Raw genomic sequence first — 20838 nt, 5'->3', positions numbered from 1 at the left:
CCATGTGAAATTTCTTGATTGCTATATCAAAGAGCTTAGAATCTTTACTTCGTCAACGGGGTGTCATTGAATGAGAGCAGTACATTAACGTTTTAAGATTTTTGTGATACCAGTATGGAAGATGGAAGATGATAAGGCTGGATAGAAATAGGACCAATTAGGAGGCAAAAATACTCCATGTGAGATTTAATTTATGTATGGGTTTTGTTTTGTTTTATTTTTTCTTTTTACTTATTTATTTTTTTTGAGATGGAGTCTTGCTCTGTCGCCCAGGCTGGAGTGCAGTGGCGCAATCTCTGCTCACTGTAGCTCCGCCTCCCGGGTTCACGCCATTCTTCTGCCTCAGCCTCCCGAGTAGCTAGGACTGCAGGCGCCCGCCACCATGCCTGGCTAATTTTTTGTATTTTTGTATTTTTAGTAGAGACGGGGTTTCACCATGTTAGCCAGGATGGTCTCGATCTCGTGATCCGCCTGCCCTGGACTCCGAGGCGTGAGCCGCGGCGCCCGACCTGTTTTATTTTTTGAGATAGGGTGTTGCTCTGTCATACAGGCTGGAGTGCAGTGATGTGATCACAGCTCACTGCAGCCTCACCCTCCTGGGCTCAAGTGATCCTCCTACCTCAGTCTCCTGAGTAGCTGGGACTACACTGTGTGCGACTATACCTGGCTAATTTTTGTATTTTTTATAGAGATGGGATTTCCCCTTGTTGTGTAAGCTGGTCTCAAAGTGCTGGGCCCAAGCAGTCTGCACCCCCTGGCCTCCCAAAGTGTTAGGATTGTAGGCATGAGCCACCACACCCAGCCAAGACTTAATTGGTTAGGTCAACAGTTACTTATTGAGCAGCTGCTGTATGTCAGGCATCATGCTTGTTGCTTCAAATAAAGGTAGAACCTGCTCCTGGCCTCCCAGAGTAGACCAAGCAAACATGCAATTTCTATGCAGTTTGGTGAGTGAAATGATAAGGGAAGTACAGGCTTCTCAGGGTAGCATTTCAGAGAGTTACTTAACTGAGATTCTGAGAGGTCAACGACAGCTTTTTGGGGGAATTGGCTTTTCTTCTCTCTCTCTTTCTTTCTTTCTCTTTCTCTTTTTTAAAAGACAGCCTTGGCCGGGTGTGGTGGCTCACGCCTGCAATCCCAGCACTTTGGGAGGCCAAGGCAGGCAGATCACCTGAGGTCAGGAGTTCGAGACCAACCTGGCCAGCACGGTGAAACGCTGTCTCTACTAAAAATACAAAAATTAGCTGGGCATGGTGGTGGATGCCTGTAATCCCAACTACTCGGGAGGCTGAGGGAGGAAAATCGCTTGAACCTGGGTGGCGGAGACTGCAGTAAGCTGAGGTTGCGCCACTGTACTCCAGCCTAGGCAACAGAGCGAGTCTCAAAAAGAAAAAAAAAAAAAAAAGCCTTGCTTTGTTGCCAAGGATGGAATGCAGTGGCTATTCCTAGGTGAGATTATAATGCACTATAGCCTCAAACTCCTGTGCTCAAGTGATTCTCCTGCCTCAGCCTCCCAAGTAGTTGAGACTACAAGTGTGTGCCTGGGTTGACTTTTAATTTGCAATCTAGAGGTTGAGTAGAGGGTGTGAAGAGAACAGTGTTCTAGGTCATAGCATGTATAAAGGCCTAAAGGTGAGAGAGATGGCCCTTGGGGAACTGCAAGCAAAATGGTGCTTGGCAGATTGGCACAGTGAATGAGATCAATTCAGCCTCTCAAACATATTTTATTTAACTCACTAAGTATTTTAAGGGCTTTAGGTTAGTGACCAACCCTTTAAAAAATGAAATCTGTCCAGAAAGGATCTGGCAGTTGGGCCCAAATTCCCTCATGGCAGTCATCAGTTAGAGCTATGTAAATAAAGGCTGTCCTCTGCTCACCAGTGTTTTGTTTATGTTTGTTTTAAACACCAAATTAGCTAAACTGACTGGCCCTTATGAGTGCTTTGAGTTTGGTGTTCCCTGGGATAGAACACAAAATATTTAGGGGAGTGCAAGTAGGGTGAGCAGGCAGATTATTCTGGTTTTCCAAGCCAGGTTAAAGAGTTTGAACTTGATATTTTGAGTAATGAAGCCATTGAAGTGTTTTTAGAGGAGAGTGACATGATTCAGTTTGCATTTTAAGACTGATAACTCTATAACAGGCACAGTGACACAAGCTCGTAATCCTAGCTACTAGCAAGGGTGAGGCAAGAGGATCACTTGAGCCCAGGAGTTCGAGACCAGCCTGGGCAACATAGGGAGATCCTGTCTCTAAATAAAAAAGAAAAAGACAGGCCGGGCGTGGTGACTCACGCCTGTAATCCCAGCATTTTGGGAGGCTGAGGCGGGTGGATCACCTGGGGTGAGCAGTTTGAGACCAGCCTGGCCAACATCCCCATCTCTACTAAAAATACAAAAATTAGCCGGGCGTGGTGGTGGGCGCCTGTAATCCCAGCTACTCGGGAGGCCGAAGCAAGAGAATTGCTTGAACCTGGGAGGCAGAGGTTGCAGTGAGCCAAGATCGTGCTGTTGCACTCCAGCTGGGTGACAAGAGTGAAACTTGGTGATAAAAAGAAAAAAAAAAGGCCGGGCGCGGTGGCTCATGCCTGTAATCCCAGCACTTTGGGAGGCCGAGACGGGCAGATCACAAGGTCAGGAGATCGAGACCATTCTGACTAACACGGTGAAACCCCATCTCTACTAAAAATACAAAAAAATTAGCTGGGCGTGGTGGCGGGTGCCTGTAGTCCCAGCTACTCAGGAGGCTGAGGCAGGAGAATGGCGTGAACCCCGGAGGCGGAGCTTGCAGTGAGCCGAGATTGCGCCACTGCACTCCAGCCTGGGGGACAGAGAGAGACTCTACCTCAATAAGAAAAAAACAGAGAAAGAAAGAGGGAGAGGGAGAGAGGGAGAGAAAGAGAGAAAAAGAAAGAAAGAGAAAGAAAGAAAAAGAGAAAGAAAGAAGGAAGGAAGGAAGGAAAAGAAAGAAAAGAAAAGAGAAAAGAGAAGAGAAAAGACAGACAGACAGAAAAGTCTGCCTGTAGTATTGAGCATAAATTAACAATGGTTAAGAGGGAGGCTAGGATACCAGTTAGGAGATTGTTGCCAGAATCCAAGTCAAAAAGAGTAGTAGCCCCGGAATGGAAGTGGACAGATTTGACAGATAATACATTGATGGTAGTTTCAAGAGAAGCTGAATGTAGTGGATGAAAAAAGAAGAATCAAAGATGTTACCCCCGACCGGGCGTGGTGGCTCATGCCTGTAATCCTGGTACTTTGGGAGGCCGAGGCCGGCAGATCACCTGAGTTCAGGAGCTTGAGACTAGCCTGGCCAACACGGTGAAACCCTATCTCTACTAAAAATACAAAAATTAGCTGGGCGTGGTGGCGGGCGCCTGTAATCCCAGCTGCTTAGGAGGCTGAGACAGAAGAATCGCTGAACCTGGGCAGCAGAAGTTGCAGTGAACCGAGATCATGCCATTACACTCCAGCCTAGGCGACAGAATGAGACTCTGTCTCAAAAAACAAAACAAAACAAAAACAAACAAACAAAAAAAACAAAGGTGATGCCCTGGCTTCGATCTTGAACAGCTAGGTGGTTGGTGCTGAGAATAGGAAACCTGGGAAAGAGGGGCATAGGAAAAATAGGGTAGTAGATGCAATCAAGATTATGGAGGCACGAGAGAGACTGGCAATGGATTGAAACGGGAAAGCAGAAAAGGGCAGAGTTTAAAATGACACTTAGGTTTTCAGCCTGAGTAGACGTTGGTATCATTAACAGAAATAGTGAAAGAGAACTTCTGGAAGTTAAGTGGAATTTGAGTGCTTCTAGGCTCTCAACAACAAATTGTTTAGTCCAGTTGAATTTGAAGTGCCTTTAGGATTTGTGGGTGGAGCAGACCGAGAAGCTATTGGACCTATGAATCTGGAGCTCAGAACTAAGATCAAAATGGAGTTTGTGCAGTCATCTGTGTAGAAGGGATAGCCAGACCAGAGTTTTGATGACATTAGGAAGAGGGTAAAGGGCTTAGTATAGTAAAAACAACTTGGTATTTCTCTCACTGTGGGTGTTTTGGTTTGCCTTTTTAGAGGTAGGGTCTCACTGTTTGCCCAGGCTGGCCTTGAACTCCTGGGCTCAAGTGATCCTTACATCTTAGACTCCTGAGCAGCTGGGACTACGGTACATGCCACTGCACCTGGCTTCACTATGGCTGTTTTTGATAAAACAGTATCTGTCGTTCAGTCTTGTATGCCACATTAAATTAAGTGAGGATTAAATGAGAGTCAAAGTACTTGGAGCCAGATACCAGCTGTGTAACCCCAGGCAAATTACTTAACCTCTCTCTTCTGTAGTTTCCTCCCTGTGAAATAAGGATAATAATAGTATTTTTTTTTTTGGTGATGGAATCTCACTCTGTTGCCCAGAGTGCAGTGGCATGATCTCGGCTCACTGCAACCTCTGCCTCCTGGATTCAAGCGATTCTCTGCCTCAGCCTCCTGAGTAGCTGCGATTACAGGTGCCTGCCACAACGCTCGGCTAATTTTTTGTATTTTTAGTAGAGATGGGGTTTCACCATGTTGGCCAGACTGGTCTCGAACTCCTGACCTCAAGTGATTTGCCCCACTCAGCCTCTCAGAGTGCTGGGATTACAGGCATGAGCTATTGTGCCCGGCCATGAACATTTTTGTGTTTGTTTTTTGTTTTTCCAAACGGATTCTCACTCTCTGTCGCCCAGGCTGGAGTGCAGTGGTACCATCTTGGCTCACTGCAACCTCTGCCTCCCAGGTTCAAGCAGTTCTCTACCTCAGCCTCCTGAGTAGTTGGGATTATAGGTGTATACCACCACGCCCGGCTAATTTCTGTATTTTTAGTAGAGACGGGGTTTCACCATCTTGGCCAGGTTGGTCTTGAACTCCTGACCTCTTGATCCACCCTCCTCCGCCTCCCAAAGTGCTGGGATCACAGATGTGAGCCTCTGTGCCCGGCCAAACTTTTTTTTTTTTGAGACAGAGTCATGCTCTGTTGCCCAGGCTGGAGTGCAGTGGCACGATCTGGGCTCACTGCAACCTCTGCTTCCTGAGTTCAAGTGATTCTCATACTGCAGCCTCCTGAGTAGCTGGGATTACAGGCTCCCGCCACTGTGCCCAGCTAATTTTTGTAGAGATGGGATTTTGCCATGTTGGCCAGGCTGGTTTCAAACTCCTGGCCTCAAGCAATCCTCCTGCCTCGGCCTCCCAAAATGCTGGGATTATAGGCGTGAGCCAACGTACCTGGCCATGAACTTTAAAAGGTGTTTTTTTTGTTTTGTTTTGTTTTTCAGAGATGGGGTCTTGGGAGTCTGAATCTATTCTGGCTAGGAGAGGTTGCCCGATAATTTATTTTATTTTATTTTATTTATTTATTTTTTTGAGCTGGAGTCTCGCTTTGTTGCCCAGGCTGGAATGCAGTGGCATGATCTCAGCTCACCGCAGCCTCTGTCTCTGAGTTCAAGCAATTCTTCTACCTCAGCCTCCTGAGTAGCTGGGATTCCAGGCACCCGCCACCACTCCCAGCTAATTTTTGTATTTTTAGTGGAGATGGTGTTTCACTATGTTGGCCAGGGTGGTTTCAAACTCCTGGCCTCAGGTGATCTGCCCACCTCAGCCTCCCAAAGTGCTGGGATTACAGGTGTGAGCCACTGTGCCTGACCCTGATAATTATTTTTAAAAAGAGAAAAAGACAGGGTCTCACTATGTTGTCCAGGCTAGCCTTGAAGTCCTAGGCTCAAGTGATCCTCCAGGGCTTAGATCTTTAAAAGGTTGTTGTGAGAATCATATGAGATAGCATTTAAAGTGTCTGAAAGAGTGACTGTCATAGAGGAAACAATAAATGTTGGCTGTGTATTGAAAATGCTTTATAAACTACAGAAAATATGGCAGGTTCTCAAATAACATCACTTCATTCAGCATCATTTAATTATAATGTTGAGAAAAATAACTGATATCTGGCGTGGCCACTATCTGTGTGGTGTTGGCACATTCTCCCCTTGCCTGTGTAGGTTTTCTCCGGGTACTCCATTTTTCTGCCACATCCCAAAGATGTGCATGTGAGGTGAGTTGGCATGTTTTCATGGTCCTAGTCTGAGCAAGTGTGGATATGGGTGTGAGTGCACCCTGTGATGGAATGGCATCCTGTCCAAGGTTGGTTCCTTGTGCTGAGCTGCAGGGACAGGCTCTGGTCACCCTTGGAAATGAATGATTTAATTCAAATTATTGTCAAATAAAAATTCATAAAGTATGCCGGGCGCGGTGGCTCAAGCCCGTAATCCCAGCACTTTGGGAGGCCGAGACGGGCGGATCACGAGGTCAGGAGATCGAGACCATCCTGGCTAACACGGTGAAACCCTGTCTCTACTAAAAAATACAAAAAACTAGCTGGGCGAGGTGGCAGGCGCCTGTAGTCCCAGCTTACTCGGGAGGCTGAGGCAGGAGAATGGCGTAAACCCGGGAGGCAGAGCTTGCAGTGAGCTGAGATCCGGCCACTACACTCCAGCCTGGGCGACAGAGCAAGACTCCGTCTCAAAAAAACAAAAACAAAAACAAAAAAAAACTAGCCGGGCGAGGTGGCGGGCGCCTGTAGTCCCAGCTACTCCGGAGGCTGAGGCAGGAGAATGGCGTAAACCTGGAAGGCGGAGCTTGCAGTGAGCTGAGATCCCGCCACTGCACTCCAGCCCGGGCGACAGAGCGAGACTCCGTCTCAACAACAACAACAACAACAACAACAAAAATTCATAAAGTAGACAATAATCATACAGATGCACAACAATAAAAGATGTGATACAGAAACAATGAGCCAGCCTGCCGTATTTATTATTGTTCGTTTTTGAACTGCATGATGGTAGAAGTTCTCCTTGCAATTTTCACTTTGCATTCATTTATTATGTGATTTAACCCACCACCACCACAACCACCATCACTCACTGATTCACCAAAAATTGGGTAAATAATAATGTATATATTTTTTGAGACAGGGTCTTGCTCTGTTGCCCAGGCTGTAGTGCAGTGGCAAGATTACAACTGACTGCAGCCTTGACTTCCCTGGGCTCAGGTGATCCACCTTAGCCTCTTGAGTAGCTGGGACTATAGGCAAGTACCACCACAGCCGGCCAATTGTTTATATTTTTGTAGAGACAGGGTTTCACCATGTTGCCCAGGCTGGTCTCAAACTCCTGGGTTCAAGTGATCCACCTGCCTCCGCCTCCCGAAGTGCTGGGATTTTAAGCGTGAGCCACTGCACCCAGCCCAATAATCATCTTCCTTATTTTTATAAATCTTTCTTAAATATAGGGATAGTTCACATTTATTTTAGTATTTAATGTTTGAAGTGTTTTGGGTCTTTATTTAGAATTTTAGTGATGTTTTTGTGACAGAAATATGCTGTAGGAGCTTAAATTCTTGTTTTTATCAATTATCCTATGGTACAATTGGTTTCTTTATACATTGTTTTGCCTACAGTCACAATTTCCAGGAACTTGTGGATGACATTAAGTGAGGACTTTTGTTGTATTGGTAATTAGAGAGGCAGAGGGTCGTCTCTGAAGAAGACCTACCTTTAAGGAATGAGAGGAAAAGAAGAGAATTTTAAAAAGAGGGAAGGAGGAATCAGAATGTTGGGATAACCAGGAAATTATCTTGTCAAGGAAGTGGCAAGGGGAGGATGTGATAAAAATTGTTGATGTGATGACTTATAAAGGATTTCCCATCTGTTTCAGTTGTCATTAGATACCCTTTTTTTGTGAACTCTTGGAGCCATTTTGTCCATAATTTTATAATACATATGTATACATATATATTTTTAATTTTTGAGAGGGAGTTTCGCTCTTGTTGCCCAGGATGGAGTGCAGTGGCGCAATCTCAGCTTGCTGCAACCTCCACCTCCTGGGTTCAAGCGATTTTCCTGTCTCAGCCTCCCAAGTAGTTGGGATTACAGGTGCATGTCACCACGCCCAGCTAATTTTTGTATTTTTTGTAGAGACCAGGTTTCATCATATTGGTCAGGCTGGTCTTGAACTCCTAACCTCAGGTGATCTGCCCGCCTCAGCCTCCCAAAGTGCTGGGATTACAGGCGTGAGCCACCACACCCGGCCAGTTTTATATAATATTTAATAATAAAAAGTAATAATTTTGTAGGCCAAGCACGGTGGCTCACACCTGTAATCCAGCACTTTGGGAGGCTGAGGCTGGCGGATCACCTGAGGTCAGGAGTTCGAGACCAGCCTGACCAACATGGCAAAACCCCATCTCTACCAAAAATACAAAAATTAGCTGGCATGGTAGTGGGCACCTGTAATCCCAACTACTCGGGAGGCTGAGGCAGGAGAATCTCTTGAACCTGGGAGGCGAAGTTTGCAATGAGCCAAGATCGCGCCATTGCACTCCAGCCTGGGTGACAGAGTGAGACTCTACCTCAAAAAAAAAAAAAAAAAAAAAAGAAAACAGAAAAAAAAGGGCCTGACGCGGTGGCTCATGCTTGTAATCCCAGAACTTTGGGAGGCCGAGGCAGGCGAATCACAAGGTCAGGAGATCCAGACCATCCTGGCTAACACTGTGAAACTCCGTCTCTACTAAAAATACAAGGCGGAGCTTGCAGTCAGCCGAGATCGTCCCAGTGCACTCTAGCCTGGGCAACAGAGTGAGACTCCGTATCAAATAATAATAATAATACTAATAATAATTTTGTAAAGTGCCTTACAGTTTACAAAGAGATTTAACAACCTCTTCTGATTCTCTTAACTTCCCTGTGTGGTCCATGTTGTCCCTGTTTAATAAATGAGGAAATGGAGGTTCAAGAGATAGTAACTTGCCTAAGCAACAGAGCTTGAGTTACTCTAGGCCTTCTGATACTCTGTGTCTTTTGGTAATCTTGTTTGCCTAGTTAGCTTGTAAATCTCTTGAGGCCTGAATCTAATCAGTTATTTCTTTTTATTCTTTATAGCACCTAGCTCCGTGCTGCGCAGGAAATAGAAATATTCAAACTAGATTGAGTGGACTGGCTGTGGTCAAAAATAACTTGCCCTTTCTCCCTTCTGCCCTCTAGCGCCCTCACAAAGCCAATGCTGAGGAGATGACCAAGTACCATAGTGACGACTACATTAAATTCTTGCGCTCCATCCGTCCAGATAACATGTCGGAGTACAGCAAGCAGATGCAGAGATGTAAGTCCATTCTGTTCCTCCACACTCTCAAGCCCCCAGTTGCATCTTACTTTCCACTGCAGAAGCTCGCTCTGCTGTCCTTGCACCTCCCATTCAGTGGACACCAGACTTCCCCTACCTCCTAAAGGTGCCAGAGTGCTTTTTCCCCTCAAGTCGGGTTTTTCATGTTTCCTGATTTGTGAACGATAGAGGTAGTACTTTTTCTGGTTATGTTCACAACACTGTCCCAAGAGTACTGTAATTATTGTAGTGGAAAAAGCACTGACCTGGGACGAGGAGGCAGTAGATACAGTAAAATTTAACTCTAACTCTCAGCTGACTGGGCAAGTCACTTCTCCTCAGATTTTTGTAAAGCAGACTGGGCCATGTGATCTCTGATTTCTGTCCAACTGTAACTGTTTTAACTTGGTGGGTATTGATTGAGAATTTAGAGGCCACTCAGGACAGATTCTAGATGGTGTAATCTTTGAGATGAGGTGATTGCGCCCCTGGCCCCTTGGACTTGAAACTTCAGAGCAGGTCTCATCTTGGAAGCCACGCTTAGTTTGTAGGAATTGTGGGAATTATTTTAGCTGTGGGGGGGAAAAAGTATTCAAATTTGGAACAAAACTATCATACCTGACTTCCCCCTTGTGTTATTTTAGAAATTATCTCTTAGCACCTAAGACTTCATATAGTGTAACAGCATTGTCCAGAAGAAGTTTTGATTAATTTATGACAGCTTAGATTGAAGTGTCAGAAAATATGCGGCACTTGTTTATTGCTGCTGACCACAAGGTAGTCTTATTCCCAAGGAAGAAAGTTATTTATAACTTATTATAACAAATAATAACTGTACAGTAGTATTGATGACAGAACCACAGAGACCTTTCTTGAAGCATTAAGCTTCTTTGCTACCGACAACTCTGGGAGCTGCCAGCCGCTGTGAGTGAGGTGTTTGCTCTCTGAATTGCAGGGTCTTATTTCCCTCCTAGATGAGGCAAATTCATGCCTTTCCTATAGATAGCTTTAGAGGTTTCCATAACCCATTTAGGCCAAGGATCAGGCTCTATTCTCAGCAGCGTGGGCTGTCACTAGAGGAGCAGCTTGCTATTAAAGTAAGAAAATAAGCTTTCATGTCTTAGTTTGAATCCTTGGTCTCCTAGCCCCTCTGATGTTATTTCCCCGCCCCCTCCTTTTTTTTTTTTGAGACAGAGTTTCACTCTTCTTGCCCAGGCTGGAGTACAATGGGGCGATCTCTGCTCACCACAACCTCCGCCTCCCGGATTCAAGTGATTATCCTGCCTCAGCCTCCCGAGTAGTTGGGATTACAGGGATGTGCCACCACACCCGGCTAATTTTGTATTTTTAAGTTTCTCCATGTTAGTCAAGCTGGTCTCGAACTCCCAACCTCAGGTGATCCACCGGCTTTGGCTTCCCAAAGTGCTGGGATTATAGGTGTGAGCCACTGTGCCCGACCTGTTTTCCCTCTTTAAGAGGAAGACAGGACAGGCACAGCGGTTCATGCCTGTAATCCTAGCACTTTGGGAGCCCAAGGTGGGAGGATTGCTTGAGCCCAGCCAGGAGTTTGAGACCAGCCTGGGCAATATAGTGAGACCCCCATCTCTACAAAAAAATTAAAAAATTAGCTGGGCATGGTGGTGCACACCTGTGGTCCCAGCTACTCGGGATGCTGAGGAGGGAGGATCTTTTGAGTCTGGAAGGTCGAGGCTGCAGTGAGCCATGATTGTACTACTACACTGTAGCCTGAGCAACAGAGTAAGACCAAAAAAAAAAAAAAGACATTAGTGCCTATTTCATAGTGAAGGATGGGGGGATAAGTGAAGATAATGTATTTAAAGTATCTACCCTCAATGAATTGCTTTTGATATTTTGCTGTTGTGTAATCGCTTTTGCTATTATAGCTTACTATTTTTATTATTTACAAACTTATCAAGGCAGACAAAATACTATGCCCTTAGGAGTGTGCGGGTTCTGCTCTGGTGCTCCAATTTTTCTGAATCCAGCATTCTAAAGTTGTACATTAAAAAATTCAGTCTGGTTGGGCACATGGTGGCTCACACCTATAATCCCAGCACTTTGGGAGGCCAAGGCAGGCAGATCACCTGGGGTCGGGAGTTTGAGACCAGCCTGGCCAACATAGTGAAACCCCGTCTCTACTAAAAATACAAAAATTAGCTTAGTTTGGTGGTACATGCCTGTAATCCCAGCTACTCAGGAGGCGGAGGCAGGAGAATTGTTTGAACCCAGGAGGCAGAGGTTGCAGTGAGCCGAGATAGTGCCACTGCACTCCAGCCTGGGTGACAGAGCGGGACTCCATCTCAAAAAAAAAAAAAATTTGGTCTGGGCACCTATAGTCCCAACTACTCAGGAGCCTGAAGCAGGAAGATTGCTTGAGCCCAGGAGTTCAAGGCTAGTTTGGGCAATATAGTAAGACCTGATCTCTAAAAAAAAATTTTTCTAATTAAAATAATTAGGTCTTAGATTTTTCTGTCATCAGAAATGGGGGTAGGAAGAATAAGCCTCTCTAAGGACTTCAGAGTACCTCACTGAGTTGATTCATAGGGTTATGGAGGGTCAGAGTAGACAAAGACTTTAGATGTCACTTAACACAGTGCTTTATAACCTGGGATATCTACCAAGACAGTAATGAGCTCTTTTTAAAAAAATAATTATTTTTATTTTTATTCTTGTTTTTAGAGATGGGGTCTTGCTTTGTCATCCAGGGTAAGTACAGTGGCAAGATCATAGCTCACTGCAGCCTCAAATTCCTCTTTTTTTTTTTTTTTTTTTTTGAGACGGGGCTTCGTTTTGTCACCCAGGCTGGAGTGCAGTGGCGCGATCTCGGCTTACTGCAAGCTCTGCCTCCCGGGTTCATGCCATTCTCCTGCCTCAGCCTCTGAGTAGCTGGGACTACAGGTACGCACCACCACGCCCGGCTAATTTTTTGTATTTTTAGTAGAGACGGGGTTTCACCGTGTTAGCCAGGATGGTCTCGATCTCCTGACCTCGTGATCCGCCCGCCTCGGCCTCCCAAAGTGCTGGAATTACAGGCTTGAGCCACTGCCCCCAGCCTCAAATTCCTCTTACTCCTTAACTTGCCCTTTTAGAATATGTACCCGTATCTAACCTAGGCACTGGATGTAGTAGAATGCACCTGTAATGCCAGTGCAGGAGGGATAGATTGAGGCCAGGAGTTCAAGACCAGCCTGGGCAGCATAGTGAGACCCCCCCGTCTCATTAAAAAAAATAGTAAAAAATTAGTTGGGCATGGTGGCACATGCCTGTGATTCTGGCTACTCAGGAGCCTGAGGCAGGAGGATCCCATGAGCCCAGTTCAAGCCTGCATTGAGATACGGTCTCATTTCACCACCACACTCCAGCCTGGGCAACATGGCAAGAACTTGTCTCAATAAAAAAAAAACACACATAGCCAAGTGCGGTGGCTTATGCCTGTAATCCCAGCACTTTGGGAGGCCGAGGCGGGCGGATCATGGGGTCAGGAGATGGAGACCATCCTGGCTAACACGGTGAAACCCTGTCTCTACTAAAAAAATACAAAAAATCAGCCGGGAGTGGTGGCAGGCCCTTGTGGTCCCAGGTACTCGGGAGGCAGCAGAATGGCGTGAACCTGACAGGCGGATCTTGCCATGAGCTGAGATCGTGCCACTGCACTCCAGCCTGAGCGACAGAGCGAGACTCCTTCTCGAAAAACAAAAACAAACAAACCAAAACATAAACCACACACACACACACACAAAAACATCCCACACACCTAACCTGGGAAGTTATGCTTGTGATAAGATCGAGTAAGTCAGGTTTCCTTGCTTGTGGCTGAAATGTAATAAACCCTTTCTGGTCACTTTGAGAGCCTTGACCAGAAGTTCTGACCTAGTATTTAGCAAGTGAAAATAGGAACACAAATAAATGCATTTAGGGGGCTTACGGTGAAAACATGATAAAAAGGATTGGTAAAGAATTAGGAGACATTCTCATCCATTTTACAGACATGTAAACTTTCCCAGTCACACAGCAAGGTGATGATAGAATGCAGAATGGAACTCTAGTCCCCCAATTCTGGAGTTTTAAAAAATATAGTGTATATAAAATATTTTAGACACACAGGCCAGGCACGGTAGCTCATGCCTGTAATCCCAGCACTTTGGGAGGCTGAGGCAGGTGGATCACTTGAGGCCAGGAGTTTTAAACCAGCCTGGCCTGCATGGCGAAACCCTGTCTCTACCAAAAGTACAAAAATTAGCCATGTGTGGTGGCGTGTGCCTGTAATCTCAGCTACTCAGGAGGCTGAGGCATGAGAATTGTTTGAACCTGGAAGGCAGAGGTTGCAGTGAGCCAAGATCGCACCACTGCACTTCAGCCTGGGCAACAGAGCAAGACTCCATCTCAAATTAAAAAAAAAAAGAAAAAACATATTTTAGACACACACAAAAAGCATAAAAAATAATACACTTCGGGAGGTCAAGGTGAGCGGATCACGAGGTCAGGAGATGGAGACCATCCTGGCTAACACGGTGAAACCCCGTCTCTACTAAAAATACAAAAAAATTAGCTGGGTGTGGTGGCGGGCGCCTGTAGTCCCAGCTACTCGGGAGGCTGAGGCGGGAGAATGGCGTCAACCCAGGAGGCAGAGCTTGCAGTGAGCTGGGATGGTGCCACCCCACTCCATCCTGGGCGACAGAGTGAGACTCCGTCTCTAAATAAATAAATAAATAATATAACGAACATCGGCTGGGTGCAGTGGCTCACGCCTATAATCCCAGCACTTTGGGAGGCTGAGGCGGATGGATCACTAGATCAGGAGATCAAGACCATCCTGGCTAACACGGTGATACCCCATCTCTACTAAAAATACAAAAAATTAGCCAGGCGTGGTGGTGGGTGCCTGTAGTCCCAGCTACTCGGGAAGCTGAGGCAGGAGAATGGTGTGAACCCGGGAGGCGGAGCTTGCAGTGAGCTGAGATTGCGCCACTGCACTCCAGCCTGGGCAACAGAGCAAGACTCTGTCTCAAAAAAATAAAAATAAAATAATAATAATAATGTAATGAACATCCATGTGCCTACTACCCAGCCTGAGAAAGAAAACATTATTAATACAGTTGATGCCCCCTTGGGCATCTTTCCTTGATCACATACCCTTTCTCTCCCACTCCCCCAGCCCCCCACCCCATTACCAGCACTGCCAAGGTATAAGCACTATCCTGAGGTTAGTGTTTAATCCCCACATCTCTTTCTACAATGAGCATTTGACTGCCTTCTCTGCCTCCACCTCTCACCCAGTATTGCTTCCCTTTAGTCTAAAACTAGCCTGAGAATGAGAAAAGTGTTTATAGTGGACAGAGAGAAACCCATAGAAAAGTCCTCCCTAGCCTCACAGATTAGCTCACATGAGTGTCTGCTCTTCCATTTGCCCCCTTTCCATCTCTAATCACATAGTTTATTGACTGGGAATAAATGGGCTGGTCATTTCAGCCACATGTTGGTTTGGGGCCTGAAGAAAAATATTTTTTTTTCTCACGTCCAAAACACCCATTCCTTCCCATGGAGGCTCCATATCCCAAATAAGAGTATAAACAAAGCTTTGGAAACACAGGCAGGCCAAACCCTGTGCAGGAGGAAGTGGCCAGAGAGGGAAATCAGTCGCCAATGGATAAACAGCCGGGGCCCAGGGACCAAAGTTCTTATTTACACAGCCTCCCAGTGTTTACCCAGGAAGTGAGGAAGAGACCCACCCGCTGCGCACTCCCTCATGCAGCCACGCTTCCGCAGAGCACCAGATCTTGGCACCCTCCAAGTTTAGGGCAGAACCAGAGCTGGTAACTCTTGTGGTCATTGTAGCTCTTGAGCTTCAACTGTGTCTTGAGAGTTTAGCAGCACGGTCCAAACTGGGCTCTTCTGCTGTCACCCCAGGGCTGCTCCTTCCTCTGCTTTTGGAACTCCTGTCAGTAACAGTAGGTACAGTAGAAGGCTGGGCAAGAGAATAAGTATGCAGGCCCATACTTCCTGCCTCTGACTTCCTGTAGCTCATCGATGTCTCAGCAGTTACTTTTTTTGTTTTTTGATTTTGAGACGGAGTCTCACCCTGTCGCCCAGGCTGGAGTGCAGGGGTGCGATCTCGGCTCACTGCAACTTCTGCGTTTTTGAGTTCAAGTGATTCTCCTGCCTCAGCCTCCCAAGAAGCTGGGATTACAGGCTCATGCCTGGCTCATTTTTGTATTTTTAGTAGAGACAGGGTTTTGTCATGTTGGCCAGGCTGGTCTCGAACTCCTGACCTCAAGTGATCCAACCACCTTGGCCTCCCAAAGTGCCGGGATTACAGGCGTGAGCCACCGCGCCCGGCCGGCAGTTACCTTTTCTGTAAGAGGTTTGGAGCTATAAGGTTTCTCTAGGTCTGAGTCTACAACCTCCAGGTGTGCTTTCCTTCCTGTGTTCATTTCATTTGCCTTGTTGTTTGCATATGTTTCCACATTATGTACTACTTGGTACTTTTACCCCATTAGGCTCGAAATAACTTTACTCCATTTGTCACTGTGAATGTAGCAGTAAGACACTGGACTATGGGAGTCAAGACACTGGGACCCTGATTCTGGTTCTGCTACTGCCTAGTTTTATAACCTTGGGCAAATCACTTAACTGCTCAGTATGTCTTCCTCCGCACAGTGGAGTTGATATCTGTCTTGTCCAGCTCATAGATTTGTGAGGATCACACAAGGTTGTATATGTGAAAGGACTTAGAAAAGGGCCAGGATATATTTTCATAGGCTTTTAAGACAGACAAACCGGCTGGGCGCGGCAGCTCACGCCTGTAATCCCAGCACTTTGGGAGGCCGAGGCGGGCGGATCACAGGATCAGTAGTTCGAGACCAGCCCGGCCAACATGCGAAACCCCGTCTCTACTAAGAATGAGGAAATCAGCCAGGCGTGGTGGTGGCAGGTGCCTGTAATCCCAGTTACTCGGGAGGCTGAGGCAGGAGAATCGCTTGAAACTTGAGGGCAGAGATTGAAGTGAGCCAAGATTGCATCACTACACTCCAGCCTGGGCAACAAGAGTGAAACTCTGTCTCAAAAACAAAACAAAACAAAACAGACAAACCAAAGCTTGAGGCTTGCATACTGCTTCTGCCATTTACTAACAGTTCACCTCTCTGAACCTGTTTCCCTACTTTTTTTCTTTTTTTTTTTTTTTTTTTGAGACAGAGTCTCTGTCGCGCCCAGGCTGGAGTACAGTTGCGTGATCTCAGCTCACTGCAACCTGTGCCTCCCGGGTTCAAGCGGTTCTTGTGCCTCAGCCTCCCAAGTAGCTGGGATTACAGGCACCTGCCTCCACACCTGGCTGTTATGTTTTTGGTAGAGATGGAGTTTCGCCATGTTGCCCAGGCTGGTCTCGAACTCCCGGCCTCAAGTGATCCTCCTGCCTCAGCCTCCCAAAGTGCTGGGATTACAGGTGTGAGCCACTGCGCCAGGCCCTGTCTCCCTACTTATAAGATGGGACCAAATCTTACCTCAGAAGCTTGTGTGAAGATGGATGATCTCGGGTATTTAACGCATGTAGCGCAGTGTCTGACGCATTGTAAGTGCCCAGTGAACAATGTTCTCTGAGTCTCTGTTCTTGCCCCTTGTTTGTCAGCTGGCGTGAGGTCCAGAGGGTAAATTTTTCTCCCTCCAGAAACGAACCAACGTTTTCCAAGTTGCTAACTGCTTCTCCATATTAGATTTTTGTTAATTTTCTGAGCAGTGGGTGAGGTGGGATATCAGTATTGCTTGTTATAGATAATGGGCTAAGACCAGATGTGATGGCACATGCCTATTGGGAGGCTAAGGCAGGAAGACTGCATGAGACCTAGGGAACATAGTGAGACTCTGTCAAAAAAAGACTCTACAAAAAAAAAAAAGAAAAAAATTAGCCGGGGCATAGTGACATGCACCTGTAGTCCAAAGTACTTAGGAGACTGAGGTGGAAGGATTTCTGGAGCCCAGGAGGTGAAGGTCAAGGCTGCTGCATGTGAGCCATGTTTGCACCACTGCATTCCAGCCTGGGCAACAGAGCAAGCCCCTGGCTCTAAAAAAGAAAAAAATAATAATGGACTAAAGCTCAAAGATGTTAAACAACTTGATGCAATCAGACAGCCAGTAAGTAGTAGAGCCTGGACTAGAACCCACACCTCCTGAATTTAAAGTCTATGTTTTTTTCCATCAGCTCATAAATATGTAAACTAAAGGAAATTGTGGAAACTAACCTTTTACTTATTTCTTTCAAGTCAACGTTGGTGAGGACTGTCCAGTATTCGATGGCCTGTTTGAGTTCTGTCAGTTGTCTACTGGTGGTTCTGTAGGTAAGGAATATTCATCCTCCCCCCAGGGGTAGACTGGGTTGTTCCAGTGAGGTCTGCCTTTTAGGTTGCTATCCTAGTTGGCTGATCTGAAACCATGTAGAATGGTCCTGTGGTTTTTTACTTAAATCTCTAAAGTGGCTGGTATAATGTCTCACGCCTGTAATCCCAGCACTTTGAGAGGCTGAGGAGGAGGATTGCTTGAGGTCAGGAGTTCAAGACCAGCCTGGGCAACATAGTGAGACCCTTGTCTCTACAAAAAAATAAAGTAAAAACAATTAGCTGGGCATGGTGGCTCGTGCCTGTAGTCCCAACTACTCAGGAGGCTGAGGCTTAAACCCAGTAGGTTGAGGCTGCAGTGAGTCGTAGTCACACCACTACACTCTAGCCTGGGCAACAGAGCAAGACTCTGTCTCAAAAAAAAAAAAAAAGTTTAAAAAGTCTCTAAAATGTCCTTCTGGTTCAGTCCCAGCCTAAGTTCAATCTCTGACTTGGTACTGACAGGTGTCCTTGACTGTCCTCTCCTACTAAGAGATCTTATGTGCAGGAGTTCCCTGCAGACCTCCTGGGGTTGTTAAGATGCCGTATGTAAAAGCAATTTGTGAACTGCAAAGTGCTATAAAAATGGAAGTGTCATCATCTGTGAATCTGTCCTATGAAAAAGTATGGTAATTACCTTTAGAGGTCAGAAATACTCCCCACGTATCTCCCACTTCCATTTGCAACTTTTGGGTTATCTCCAGGATTACTCTAAACCCTTTCTTAAATATTTATTTTCCTGTGATCCCCCACCAATATAATCATTGTGTCCACCCCCGCTGCCCCGCCAGTATAATCACAGAAAACAAAGAAGTGCACAGAAAAAAACACAGTCACCGATAGTCACAGGGTTGGTGGATAACCTCTGTTACCTTGTTGGCGTTTGGCCATTCTTTGGTGTGTGTGTTTATATCTGTATAACACATATACAACATCTATATTTTATAAAAGTGGGTTATATACATATCACATATATATGGTTTTATGCCTGCATTTCCTACTTCACGAAATTGTCTGTAGTTTTCTACAGCTTGCTTTCTTGTGGCTCTATGATCATTCCATGTTGTGGATTTACTTGAGTTGATCTAATCTGTCCCTCTTCTTGATAATTTGGCTCTATCTATGCTTTTATTGCTGTTAAAATCAACACTGCAGCCAGACACGGTGGCTCACGCCTGTAATCTCAACCCTTTGGGAGGCCGAGGCAGGTGGATCACCTGAGATCAGGAGTTTGAGACCAGCCTGGCCAACATGGTGAAACCTCATCTCTACTAAAAATACAAAAATTAGCCAGGCGTGGTGGCGCACGCCTGTAATCCCAGCTACTTGGGAGGCTGAGGCAGGAGAATTGCTTGAACCTGGGAGGTGGAGGTTGCAGTGAGCCGAGATCGTGCCACTGCACTTCAGCCTGGGTGACAGAGTGAGACTCCATCTCAAAAAACAACAACAACAAAAAATTAACACTGCCACAAATGCACTTGCACACATGGGTGTGTATTTCTCTTTTACTTCTTCTGGGACCTATTTGTGCTAGTGCTTTTTGACCTAGTGTATCGGCACTATCTTTGGTCAATTTTTTTTCTTTCTTTCTTTTTTTTTTTTTTTGAAATAGAATCTCCCTCTGTCACCCAGGCTGGAGTGCAGTGGCGTGATCTTGGCTCACTGCAACCTCCGCTTCCTGGGTTCAAGCGATTCTCCTGCCTCAGCCTCCCCAAGTAGCTGGGACTACAGATGTGTACCACCACGCCCGGCTAATTTTTTTTTGTATTTTTAGTAGAGACAGGGTTTCACCATGTTGGCCAGGCTGGTCTTGAACTCTTGACCTCAGGTGATCTGCCCACCTCGGCCTCCCAAAGTTCTGGGATTACAGGCGTGAGCCACCGCACGTAGCCTATCTTTGGTATTTTTTCAAAGTTCCTTGACCATGAGCCATAGTAAGAAATAAATTTACACATGCAATCCAGGATACATATAACACATATGCATGCATGCACACACTCTGAAACCAGAGTTTTACAAAAGAGCAGTTACCTTTACTGTTACTCTGATATTTTTTTCTATGATATTTCATTAAATATATATTTATACTAATGATGATGCACTAAATCAATTTTAAGGCCTGCTAAGGGGTTACTACCCTCAGTTTGGAAAATAGTATTTTAAGAGTAGCCAGTATCATGTTTATTTCCTGCTGGAGTAGGGTGGGAGGGAGGGGACTAATCTATGAATTGTACAATACAGCTGTTGAATAGGCAGGTCTTAACCTCTCACTCGGTTCCCTGGGCTTCTTGGAAGAAGGGGAGAGTGGCTTAGTAACGAGCTTATGTTCTCTCTTCCCATGCCCAGCAAGTGCTGTGAAACTTAATAAGCAGCAGACGGACATCGCTGTGAATTGGGCTGGGGGCCTGCACCATGCAAAGAAGTCTGAGGCATCTGGCTTCTGTTACGTCAATGATATCGTCTTGGCCATCCTGGAACTGCTAAAGTATGCCTGCCTGGCCTTGTCTCTTGGACGAGCACCTTAGGCCAGGTTCCCATTTCCCCTTCCCCCTGGGCTTGCCTCCCTAGTTTGCTTTTCCTACCGATGTGCTGGCTAGGATGTGCTCGGTGAGTGTCTCTGGCCATCATCTCCTTGATGGGGTCTTGGTTTGAACTGAGCCACGGCATGATCAGGGGCAGGTGCTGCTCAGATCCTGCCTCCAGAGTGTCCCTGTGTGGCTGGAGTTGACCCTGGCTGTAGAGTAGGAAGATCGGACTTGGTCGGCTTGGTCAGGCCTCTGGAGACACCTGGCCGCTCTTCCACCTTCCTTCAGCCAGTTTCCACGTCTCTGGTGCTTAGAGATACCTGAGGGAGGCAGCCAGCCCGGTAAGCTGGGACCTGGCGCCCTTGGCGCGTCCCATCCCCAAAGAGCCCCCAGACCCCTGACCCCCTTTTGACCCTAGGTATCACCAGAGGGTGCTGTATATTGACATTGATATTCACCATGGCGACGGCGTGGAAGAGGCCTTCTATACCACGGACCGGGTCATGACTGTGTCCTTTCATAAGTATGGAGAGTACTTCCCAGGAACTGGGGACCTGCGGGTGAGAACGCCCTTTAGGAGCCAACCAGCTCACCCTCAGCTGGCAGCTCTACTTCTCTGTCCTATCTCATGCCACTAAAAACTGCTTCCTGCCTCTTCTGCCATTCAGAATACCATGTCCCAATCTGAAGCTCTTGCCCTGATCTCTTTCCCTTCTTTATTCTGGAGGAAGGGAATGATGGGACATAAAGGGC

General features: G+C 46.3%; 1 protein-coding gene across 1 annotated transcript in view; it reads left to right on the top strand.

The window, feature by feature from the left end:
• The window catches only part of HDAC1 (histone deacetylase 1), a 42393-nt gene that overhangs the window by 15795 nt on the left and 5760 nt on the right, over positions 1 to 20838 (top strand). Inside the window, exons 3-6 of the mRNA XM_023219341.2 lie at positions 9056 to 9173; positions 17450 to 17524; positions 19907 to 20045; positions 20504 to 20645. Of these exons, the coding sequence (XP_023075109.1) occupies positions 9056 to 9173; positions 17450 to 17524; positions 19907 to 20045; positions 20504 to 20645 (474 nt within the window). The remainder of the gene's footprint in view (positions 1 to 9055; positions 9174 to 17449; positions 17525 to 19906; positions 20046 to 20503; positions 20646 to 20838) is intronic.

This window comes from Piliocolobus tephrosceles, chromosome 1 (genome assembly GCF_002776525.5).
Source record: "Piliocolobus tephrosceles isolate RC106 chromosome 1, ASM277652v3, whole genome shotgun sequence".
NCBI lineage: Eukaryota > Metazoa > Chordata > Mammalia > Primates > Cercopithecidae > Piliocolobus > Piliocolobus tephrosceles.
Note: the sequence above shows the minus strand (reverse complement) of the source record. Positions and strands in the feature narration are given on the sequence as shown.